Source organism: Pogona vitticeps, chromosome 15, assembly GCF_051106095.1.
Source record: "Pogona vitticeps strain Pit_001003342236 chromosome 15, PviZW2.1, whole genome shotgun sequence".
Taxonomy (NCBI): Eukaryota; Metazoa; Chordata; class Lepidosauria; order Squamata; family Agamidae; genus Pogona; species Pogona vitticeps.
In genome coordinates, this window is record NC_135797.1 from 4,185,124 (window position 1) to 4,196,557 (window position 11,434).

Here is an 11,434-nt window from a genome sequence, read left to right on the forward strand (position 1 = left end):
TTTTGGAAAGAGTTTTATACACGTGGCGCTCTTCTGACAACTTTGGCTTCTCGGGAATGTCAAACAGAGATGGGATTTTGTTTTCAGTTTCTTGGACTACAAATCCCATAACTCCCCCCTCTGGGAGTTCTACCTGAGTTACAGGCATCTGAATGTGGCTCACCTGGGAGAAAAGGCCTAAACTAAGCTTAGCTAGGCCTAGCTCCCCCTTAACTTCCTGTTCCTGCCCCAGTGCTAGCTGGGAGCTTTCTGTCTGAACAGGATGCTAGGCCGAGCGAGGCCTAGAAGCACAGGGCGAGTACAAGCCTGGAAAAAACAGTGGATGATTTAATTTTTTTAAACGTAGCCCCCCCCCCCCCCGTGCTTCTACTCCTTATTCTCCAGTGCGACAGCTGTTGTTGTTTTGTGCACTCTTGTTATTTTGTGCAAACTTTGTGTAATGTATACAAAACATGTGCGTTTTGTTGTTTTGTCAAGAGCGGTTAAAACTGCTCTAGCCCTTTCATGAGTGTGAAGAATAATTCCCCAGTTCCTTGTCCTCAGGAGCGAATATGAGAAAACGGGATTTACACCGCACTTTGGTTTGATGGGGGTCAAGAAGGTGCCGGGTGAAAATGAAGGGCTAGGCGTCTCAATGGTTTGGGAGGCTGGGAGTTCGAATCACCACCATGCCCCATTGACAGGGGCTGGACTTTGATGATCTATAGGGCCCCTTACAATTCTGCAATTCCAAGATGATGATTATTATATTTCCTTGCAGATTTGGGCCGTCCCGGGTGCTTACCGAACCAACAGGTTATCTTGCGGGTTTTCGCCGTGGATCTCGTCCCCCCCCCCCCCCGTTTCTGGCTCCTTGGGGCCGTGCAACCTCATGTAATAGACGAATCCGCTTAACGTTGAAGCTTTTGCGATCGCAAAACGATGGTTTAAATGGGGTTTTTTTGTTTCACGATGATCGGTTCCCTGCTTCGTGAACCAATTTTCGCTTTACGACAATCAGCAAGCAGCTGATTGCCGGGTTTCAAAGTGGCCGCCGGCTGAAGAAAATGCCCCCCCCCCGCTGTTTTTAGGACTGATTTTTCGCTTAACAGGCACCAGAAAATGGCCGCCGTATGGAGGATCTTCGCTGGACGAGCAGGTATTCAACCCATTGGAACACGTTGAACAGTTTTCAATGGCTTTTTAAATTTCGTTTGACGACGTTTTCGCTCTACAGCGATTTCGCTGGAACGAATTAACATCGTCAAGCGAGGCACCACTGTATATGGGGGCCCCATTTTTGCTGCCTTCAATGCAGCTGCCTCTGCTGTGGATCCAGACAGGGCGACCTTTCTGGGGCTGCCAGCTTTGCGGCAAACCATCGGCCCCCCCCTCCCCATCGGCCTCCTTGCGCCAGACCGCCCTTCACTTTTCACAACGTTGTGGTTGACCTCTTTATCTTGGCCTTGCGTCCTCTTTTCCGTCCGTCCCCTCCTTCTCCAGCCACGAGTGTCATGATGGGCGTCTTCCCGGAATCCATAGAATTCAGGTTTGGGGTTTGGCTGTTTAATTTCAGACTTCGGGGTTTGGCGTCCTGGTTAAATCACGCTGGGTGGCCTGGATGGGTGTTGTTTGCCTGGCCTCCCGGGTAGGATGATGGAAGAAGGTGGTGGTGGTGTTGGGGAGTGACTTTGTGGCCAGTCCCTCTCCAGAGTTACGTGCTGTCATGGAGGAACTGGCTTGCAGCCTTATTGGCCTTCGTACTCTGTGGTTTAGCTCTCTGGCTGTGGAGCCAGAGGTTGGGAGTTCGAATCCACACACACCCCTGCCTCCTTGACGGGCTGGACTTAATGATCTTTAGGGTCTCTTCCAGGTCTGCCATGCTAAGGTTATGATGATCCTAAATGGGTTGGAGGTGACCCCAAAAATATAAAACACAGGCCCACAAATACATCTAATAAAAGGAGTTTAAAAAAAAATGAAAGGGAAAAAGCCTCAAATCAGTTAAGGGGGTATGAGTTAATAATACTCCTGATCTGTTAGACTTAAATTTCCCTCCTCCCTTCCTGTTCATGAATTACTTTGGGAATCTTGGCAATGAGAGGCGTAACAGTGTTAAATTTAATTTTTTTTTAAAGAAACATTAAGAGGGTTTGAGGAAGGCCAGTGACATCGTGTCTCGCACTGAGGACAGATTTTCCCGGCTGTCCTTCCAACCCCCCCTCCTGTCCTGAGAGACGAAGAAAAATAGATGTGATTTCTAGAAAAAAAATGGTTTATTGTATGAAAAAAATATGGGGAGGCGGAGGAAGAGACCCCGAGGACAGGAGAAAAGGGTGGAAAACACGATAGAGTTAATGGATTAAATGGAAAAGCAAAACGTGAAACGATTAAGTGAAGTTGACTCTGTTTACGGCAGGATTTCCCATCGTCCTGGTTCATGCAGGCCTTCGACGCAGCCAGCAGACCCCCTCCCCAGGCACCCTGAAAGGGGGACCCCCACACACACTCCACCCGCTAGCCGTAAGGGGCGGATTGAGGAAACAAAATGTCCCAGAAGGAGTGGCGACTCGTGGGGCGCCCGGCGTCCGGGGGGTTGTGGCTGAGCTCCTCCTGGTTCCCCGGGGGTCGCTGCCAGAGGTAGGTCTGGATGGAATCCGCCGTAGCCACCGCGTCGATGAAGCCCACGCCAGGGTCTGAGATTGCGAACGGGATGTCTTCGGGGGACCTGAGGGGCAGAATCGGAGTCAGGGATTCACGCCGCAGATGCGCCAGGCGTGGAAACAAAGGACACGCTCCAGCCAGCAGCCCCGTTGGCTGTTTTCAACATCTGGGTCACCAGGGCATTCGCCAAGGGGTGACTCAAAGGGCCTCCTTCACGCCCTTTAAGCTGCATTGTAGTTAAGTGAACCACACTGAGGTGTATTGAAGTGCATTGGGAGAAATTTATTTATTTTTTTGGTCCAAGATCAGCTGGAAATCTAATCCAGCCTTTGAACTGCATTATGGTTAAGTGAACCACACTGAGGTGTATTGAAGTGCATTGGGAGAAAAAAAAATTTTGGGGTCCAAGATCAGCTGGAAATCTAATTCAGCCTTTGAACTGCATTAGAGTTAAGTGAGCCGCACTGAGGTGTATTGAAGTGCATTGGGAGAATTTTCTCTCCCCCCCCCAAGGTCAACTAGAAAAATAATCTGCAGGTTTAAAGGAGTGGAGAAGATAAAGGCTGTTGTCTAGTGTGGTAGGTCTTCGGGTGAAATATGTAGACTGGCATAAAAAGCTGAGTTTGCAATGTCATTTAAAAAAGTAATTAATAAGAGTCACAAGGCCTCTCCCCAAAGAGTAGGTAGTTACGATTAGAGACACAGAAGCCCAGGTTCTTGTAGTAAATTGCAATAGAGTAAGCCCATTGAGTTAACCAGGAGAGGGCGAGGCCACGCCTCTCTAGGTTTCATGGATTCAAATGGGTCTACTCGAACGGCCACTCTGGGGTTCCCACGTTCATGGGGCACGCTTCACATTACCCATCGTCCACCAACCTGTTCAAGACCACAACAGCGGCCGAGCCATCCGGGCGCAGGAAAGCGGAGAACTCGAGGCCGGTCCATGCGTCGGACTGGATGCCGATCCGCTGCGTTCCCTCCGGGAGAAACTTACTACGTTGGATGTCCGCGTTATTTCAAACAAAACAAGAAATGTAAATGCATGTGTGTATCATTCTCAGGAAAAACAACACCGCCCCAGATCAGCACTTGCCCAGACCTAGTTCAGTCTCTCAGGGGCCACGCGACCGCTAGCCTTGAGCGAGGGAGGGGGGCGCCGACAGGCGGAGGTCTTTCGGACAACAACACCCATAATCCCCAAGCCAGGAGATGTTGGGATTGGCCCTCCCGCCCAGCTCTGAAGCTTTCTCCTCACCTGAAATGGGCCATGTGGTAGAACATGGGCTGCTTGTAGAAAACGTCGCGGGCCGTGTCCACGATGACGGGGCTGTCCACGTAATTCTTGCTCCAGTTGGGACCCCCCTCCATGTCCAGCACGAGGTTCCAGTCGGTCCATCCGGTGACGTAGTTATTGAGATTCTGCCATGGAAAGCAGTGAATTTTTTCTTTAATAAGAACCAGATTTATAACAGAACTACCAGCCTAGAAGGGAGCCTATAGATCATCCGGTCCAGCCCCTCTCAAAGAGGCACCATAGAGGATTCAAACTCCCAACCTCTGAGACCACTGAGCTACTAAGTACACCACAGCTGAAGGACCTCCCCTTTTTAAAAGGGGTTCTAGATAGAAAGAGAAGTGCCCAATACTCTAGTCCCTGGCTACAGAACCAAGGGTGGGGAGTTCGAATCCTCACTGTGCCTCCCAGTCGAGATTCCCCAGGGCGTGTGTGGTGTGGATGGGATGACCGGCCACCTGTCCAGCTTCGGACAGGCTGTGTGGAGGCTCGTGTCCCCAGAAGGAGGGACGGGTAAACCACATCTGAGTGCTTTACGCCCCCCAAAATTTGGAAGGTTTGTCTTAAGGCTGAATTGTCTTTTAAAAAGCACATGATTAAGGTGCGGATTTGTTTCGCTGCCTCGTTTCAATGGAGAGTGACTCCTGCTCCAGAGGTGCTATGTATCCACTCCGGGTTTTCCTTTCCACTTTGCAGGCATCACCCAAGGCACTGAATTGATTTTAGTAGAGGATTCAACGCCTCCAATCATGCCTGTAAAGTGCAGAGTAAAACCCGGCACGGATTCACAACACTCCAAAAGGGGACTCTCCAGCCCGCCGTGGCCTGGAGGCTTCTATGGGCGTGAATTCTCCTTTTGCTTTCGGCGGGGAGAAAAACTGGAAGGCTTCTGAGCCTACACAGGCGTCTTAACACTCAGAAAGAGCCCCAGGAGATGTCAGCCCAGCTCAGCCGAGTAAAACGTACCGCCAGGATGCTGTGGCTGTATTTACTACCGCGGTCCCATCCTCCCAGCACCACTCGGGGCTCCCAAAAGTAAGATCCCGTAGAGGCTTCGGTGGAAATGAGGTAGTAGTTGGGGAAGAGATGGTGGGTGATGGACAGCGTCAGGTCAATGGGCGCCAGGAAATCCAGATACCAGTGAATGCCGATGCCGTTGATATAACTGGCTGCCACTGGGTCCTTAAGAACCTAGAAATACGAGAAGGAAAGCATCATATTTGCAGCAGAACTGGAACCGTTTTTAAAATTCTACACACATGCTTCTAGACCTCATGGAGGACAGCGCTCAAAAAGCCACTTATGAAAAAAAGGATTTCCTCGAATGGGTATAATTCCCAGGCCAAAACAAAGTTGCCAGGAGAGTTAACGTTTTTAAAAGTAACTCTTTGCTTCCTTGTTTTATAGATGTAACAATAGTTGTTTGTTTGTTTTATATGCTATCTTTCTCCCAAAACTGGGATTTAGAGATGTTTATTAAACAGTTAAGAGAGAGAGATTAGACTACAATACTGTTACAAAGTTAAAAGAGGGTTAAAACAGAACACTTTAAAATGTTTGATTTTACTAAAAGGGGGGGGACCTAATAAAATGTTTTGGGGGAAAAAATAATTTGACTTCTAAAAAGATTGCTGAATAAAATTTTATAATCGGAGGCCTTTAATTTACAAAGACCTGCCTGATTTCTTCATTTTATGTTTCCCAGTTTCTTTTAATTCTTTATCTTTTAATTCTTTATCTTTCAGTGAAGAAGTATTAATCACCCTTTCAGCACAGAAATTCTGAGTATTCTGCAATAAAGCCTCATTTCAATTGCCTTAATCTTGTTTTTTTTAATTGTAGATTGCATTAAAATCTATTGCTCCATACCACACCGCAGAACTGAAAATACAAAGTGCTCTACAATATTCATTCTCAAAACCCATTTTAAGTGTCTGCTTCCTATCGCGTTTCTCACATTGACTATAATATCTTTATTCTGACTTTTACGGCATAGCTATGAACCCATGGTTCAAGATCAGGAGGCAGATATTTAACTTCAGGACTTTATCTTAGAAGTGTTGCAGAGTTTTGGACTTCCAAATAAATTCCTCTAGCTGAAGTGCAGGGAATCTCAGAGGAAAAAATAGCTCTTTTTTCTCTTTCTCTCTCTCTCTCTCTCTTTTTTTTTTTTTTTTTTTTTTTTTGGAGGGTTCAGCCGCTAGAATCCGCACTCACCACTTCCGCCCAGTACGGCAACATCACTCGCTGGTCGTCGAGAATAATCAGCTCAATGCCTTTATAAGAGCTGTTCGCCAAAGCGGGGCCCAGATCCTGCGCAATGAAGTCCCGCTGATGCTCGGGGGAGAACCCCAGACACTGGAAGGGGTAGAAGATGATGTCCCCAGCCGTCGGCTCGTTTCCCGCCGTCACGGCCCAGAAAGTCAAGTTATACTTGGCGTATTCGTCCAGGAACCTGGAAGGAAGAATGGCGGGGAAGTCTCGTAACGTGTTTGCAAGGTCACATTCTCCGGCAATCAAAGCAACCGGTCCAGCAAGCTGGAGAACCTCATGACATCAATAAACATTGGCTTGAGTTTTCCTCTTCCCTCCTCATCTGCCTTTCCTCTTGTGCTGTGTCTTTCCTAGGTTTAACGAACCTAAACAAGCAGAGACTGACCCCCTCCTTTTCTTGAAATATGCTACTACTCTGTAGACCTAGTCCAGCTGTTGTGTGGAAATAATCATAGTCATCATCATTGTCATCATCATCAAGACAGAAGAATGACTTAGCAGGGACTAAGGAAAGCAGCGAGCGGTGCCTCCCTGCATGGAGCAGCGGGTTGGACTTGATGGCTTTACCGGCCCCTTCCAACTCCATTCTTCTATGAAGTACAGTAAGACTCCTGGATCTGCGGTTTCAGTTATCCGCAGTTTCAGTTATCCACTGCCTGAAAATATGATGTGTAGGTTTTGCATATCTGCGGAGTTTTTGCCATCCACAGAGGGGAACGTGGAACTGAAAGCCATGCTTAGGGGTCGTTACCTGATGAAATAATTGGCCCAAGTCTTGTGATACTTGTCTCCCGGTTTCCCTTTGAGGGTGCCGCGGCCCGTCATGGCCCCGTTAGTTTTCATCCACACAGGAGACGTCCACGGACTGGCGTAGAGCAAGAGAGGCTTGGAGGCGACCGCCTGAGCTTGCTGCAGGATAGGGATCTGGAGGCAAAGGGAAAGAAAATATGCCATCATCTCCAATTTGGCAAAGCAAGTTTCTAGTCCTCAAGGGGCTAGGTCTGAACTTCAAGGCACCTTCAAAGGTGAAGGCTATCTCAGCAGAAGCCAGAGATTGAAAGGAGGTCTCCTATGTTGGCTTCTCTAAGGAGTAGGGTGATAATAAAATGAAACAGGAACGGTCATACAGGTCAAGATAGAGCTGTAAAAACTGAGCTTTGAATCTCAGATCAGGCCACGAACCCCACCCCACCCGGTAGAAATGATTTTTAAAAACAGCCTTCCAACAGAAAATCAAATGTCACCACTGCCCTTTGCATCCTATCCACTCCGGATAAAAACACATCTTGGACAGAATCTAAATTCCTGTTTTTGAACTCGTGACTTGCCTTCATCTTTGTATCCTCTTCCGTCAGGCTGAAGTTTTTCAGATCAAAGTCATCCTCCCAGTCGTCATAGGTGTACAGCCTCACTGAAAAATCGCAGCTGGCCATGGGCACGCGGACCAAGGTGTACTCGATCCCTGGGAGAGAAGGCAGCAAAAACAAAAAACAAAATATCAGATCAGTGTAACCGGGAAATCTCTGAAGGACTCATTAGCCATGGCTGCTCCCTCTGGGCTTTTCTGTTTAGGAACTTCACCTGGATTGCAATTTTAATTTCCACGGATACATCAAGCACTCTGCATGAACAGATCCAGCCGAGGAGGAAAACTCGAGTGTAAAGATAAAGGAGGGGGGAAATAAAACGGGAAACCCTGACCTGGTGGCAGCGGTGGGATCTTTCCAGGATGGCAGGAGAACAGAGCCAAGAAAATGAATTTACGTCTCTCGTATTATTACTGACCTTCTTCGGAGAAGTAGGATTTGAGCAGGTTCGTCTGAGCCTTCGGGGAGAGCGACAGGATGTTGATCGCAGCCGAATCAGTGAGTGCCCCTCCAAAGCCTTTGATCTTCTGATACTTTTCCGATGTTTTAAGCGTCAGCATGAGTTTTTCTAATTCCCCCAAAGAGGTGTAAAGACAGAGACAGAAACCGGATTCACTACGATTGCAGCGCCATTACTCTTACTCCTAGATGCCACACGAGTTCTGCTCTTATTTCAACTAATTAATCACAGGGGGAATTAATACAAGGTGTGCGACTTTCCAGGAAACGCTCATGGATATCAGCAATAAGAGTGAAGCAGGTAATGGGCCAAGTCTGAGCCATCCGTCAGACGCTGCAGCACACAAGGCAGTACCGTTTGACTTCAAGTATCAGAAAACTATTTCCAAGGTAATTGTTTCTCACGTAGAAATAGCAGCAAAGAGGTCTTGAGTCACTTACAAACAGATTTTATTTGGCTTAAGCTTTCACGGGTGGTAGCCCATATCTTCAGATAGTTTACTCAGAACTATTAAGGGGTGGACTAATCTGGGGAACTGAAAGCTATTCTGCTCCCCGAATCCCTGCCCTTCTGGTGCAGGAATTTTACTGGAAATTCAAAACTCTGCAACAGGCTGGTCAACAAGAGGCCAGGTGTCAAAGAGCTGCCCACCTCACCTTTTTCTGGACGGTCACTGCTCAGCACCCCTTCGCTGCGCTCGACGCGGCGCCCGGCCTTATTGCTCTCGTACTTGACGTAAGAGCCCGAGGGAAGGAGAGAGAGCGGCTCCAGGGTGTCACAGTAGTCGGCGCCGCATTCACACACCAGCGAGCCGTGCCCGAAATTCCGGGCGGAGCACGGCCGACCCCCTACGGAATATAAATGCGGATTAAAACATTGATAGATTTAAAAAGGAAGGTGTTCTCCCCTCTCCCCCGGAATTTATTGCTGAAACATACAGTGAGGCCCTACATTGAGTTCTGACACAAATTAACCCCATGACGAACAAGTAATGCTTTTAGTGGCCACAGGTAGACTGCTCCCAAATATGGAAGTTCCATTCCCCTTATGTCTGCAACCTGATTATAGTGGGAAAGAAAGGTGGTCAGCTCGTCTCATTTCACAGTCGCTCAGAGCCGTCTGAGCTGAGGCCCATCTGCCTAATTTAATAAAGTTAATAAAGTAATTTTGTGCCGGGTGGGGCAATAATTTCAATCCTGGCCCGCCGGCGCCGACTCACCTGCCTCGGCCACAGCTAGGTGGAGAAACAGGAGGCAGCAGAAGAAACCGACCTCTTCCGGCCGCATGGCGAGGCCACAGGACAACTTGGTCGCACGACGCAGAAAATCCCCCCTGTTTTCACGGCCCTGGAATTTAAAAGAGGGAGAGGACTTTCTTTGCACCGAAATTCACCAAGCTTCAAACCCTGGCTGCAAATGCCACGGCCTAGCTGGGAATACGAAAGAGCTGTACAGCCGAAGGATTTCTTTCCTTTTTAGAAATTCCTATCAAATCAAAAATGCAATCCGGAGTGCTGAGTTTTAACAAGATGCCGCCCACGCCTCAAGATGGGTTGGGTGCAAAAGTCGCAACGGCGGCTGTTCTTCCAAGCCTCGCATGTCTCCTCGCTCTGGCGATGGGGAAACGCTGCTGATTTTCAGTCCCCAGGCCTGGCTAATTAAAAGCTGCAAACTTAATTCAAGTGTTGGGAAACATATTCACGCCCCTTGCCTTAACGGGTGAGCAGGTTGTAATTAAGGCACTTGACTTTAAAAATAGACGTGATGGAGAAGCAGAATGCAGTTCCCAGGACGACATCTTTGGAAGGCAGTAGGAAAAGAGGAAGACTCAACACAAGATGGACAAACTCAATCCTGGAAGCCTCAGGGTTGAGTTTGCAAGAGCTGAGCAGGGGCTGTGGGGGACAAGACATTTTGGAGAGCGTTCGTTCATAGGGTCACCATGAGTTGGAGGCAACTTGACAGCATATAACCCTAAAATAATACAAATTCCACAACCCCTTCGTAGATAGATATATACTTCTTGTCGGAACAGGACCGAGCGGCATCTGCTCGAAAATCATCATACGCTTTGGGGCTTTGAGATGCTTTTCCTAAGAGGTTGTCCTGTGCACATATATATATATATATTTAAAAAATACATGTTTTCCATTTTAAAAAAATTATATTTAGAAGACGCATCGCCCGGGTTTCCCAGAGAGGGAGAGACGCATCCCCGGTCCACCTTTCTGGTTTACAAAAACATAGAAGGTTGGAAGCAGAAGACTTAAAGCTGGTTGGAAGTGATGGTCCTGATCCACCAAAAAGACCTGTTGTATGTCACGGATCTCCAGCGGTGTCTTAGGGCTGGCTCCGATCTTGGCCAGATCCTGTCTGACTTGCAAAATGCCTGTGGCGGCTTTTCTTCCACCACCCCTTACAGCTCCCTCTGCCCTGCCTTGGCCGGCTGCCTCTCCGACATGCCTCAACACATGCAGTTATATTGCCTTATCCCAGCACATGCCTGGTTCCCAACAGCAGGCCACCAGGCTGAAATTAAACCGGTGAAGTTGCTTGCTAGCTCATAGCTGGAAATGAAAGCAAAAGATACTTGTGTGCTTGAGTAGCACCCTGTTCTGGCTTTCTCCAATCTTGGACATCCAGATGGATCAGCCGACAGCTTACAGTATCTCTAACTAGTTTATCCTTTCCACACACACACAAAAAGACACAATTAACGTATTTTTCAGTGTATAAGACGCCCCCCATTTTTCTAATCCAAAATTAAGAAATCTAAGTGGAGTTTAGTAAGTGTAGGGGGAAAGGGATCAAAGCGCTGCAGGATCGCTTTGATCCCTGCTTTCCCCTCCACTTGTTTTTGTTCTCTCCTCGGCTTCCTTCCGTGTATAAGATGACCCTCAATTTTTAGTCTAAAGATTTTGGACAAAAGTATAGTTTTATACGTGGAAAAAATATGGTAAATTCAACTCTGAGCAAACCATTCAGACCAACCAAAAGGCCACACAAAGTGTGTCCCCTACTGAATCCTTCCTAGGGCGAGCCCACTGAAGCGTTCTGCAGAACCCAGAAGCTTGCACCCTTTCGCCGGTGATCCCTGTGAAATCTGGAGGAAACGGATTCTGACCCCAAAGCAAAACAAACTCCATATTCATTGCTAAAGAAGGCACTGGCTCTCCTACCACAGAGTTTATTTGATCTGGCTGTTTTTTGTTCTTTCAAAACCGGGCATGCACTCCCCTCTTCTCTGTGCCAAGGAGCTTACAATCCTATCACAATGGTAACTGTGTGAACATTGTTCACAGACACTTATTTCTGCGTCAAACGCCGCCAGCGGGATCCATCTCAGAAAACTGGAAAGGCGATTTGCTGAGTTAAATCACTGAGCCATCGACTTTGG

The 11,434-nt window shown here is 47.9% G+C and overlaps 1 protein-coding gene across 1 annotated transcript; it reads right to left on the reverse strand.

Moving 5' to 3' along the window:
* Positions 1 to 2,112: 2,112 nt before the first annotated feature.
* LOC110081033 (lysosomal acid glucosylceramidase) lies at positions 2,113 to 10,243 on the reverse strand. The gene is made up of 10 exons (XM_078382258.1): positions 9,258 to 10,243; positions 8,695 to 8,886; positions 7,997 to 8,146; positions 7,540 to 7,673; positions 6,963 to 7,135; positions 6,155 to 6,392; positions 4,904 to 5,128; positions 3,899 to 4,062; positions 3,520 to 3,636; positions 2,113 to 2,707 (listed from the first exon to the last, which is right to left on the reverse strand). The coding sequence occupies exons 1-10, from the start codon at positions 9,322 to 9,324 to the stop codon at positions 2,497 to 2,499; spliced, it is 1,671 nt and encodes a 556-aa protein (XP_078238384.1). The 5' UTR covers positions 9,325 to 10,243; the 3' UTR covers positions 2,113 to 2,496.
* Between the last annotated feature and the right edge of the window lie 1,191 nt (positions 10,244 to 11,434).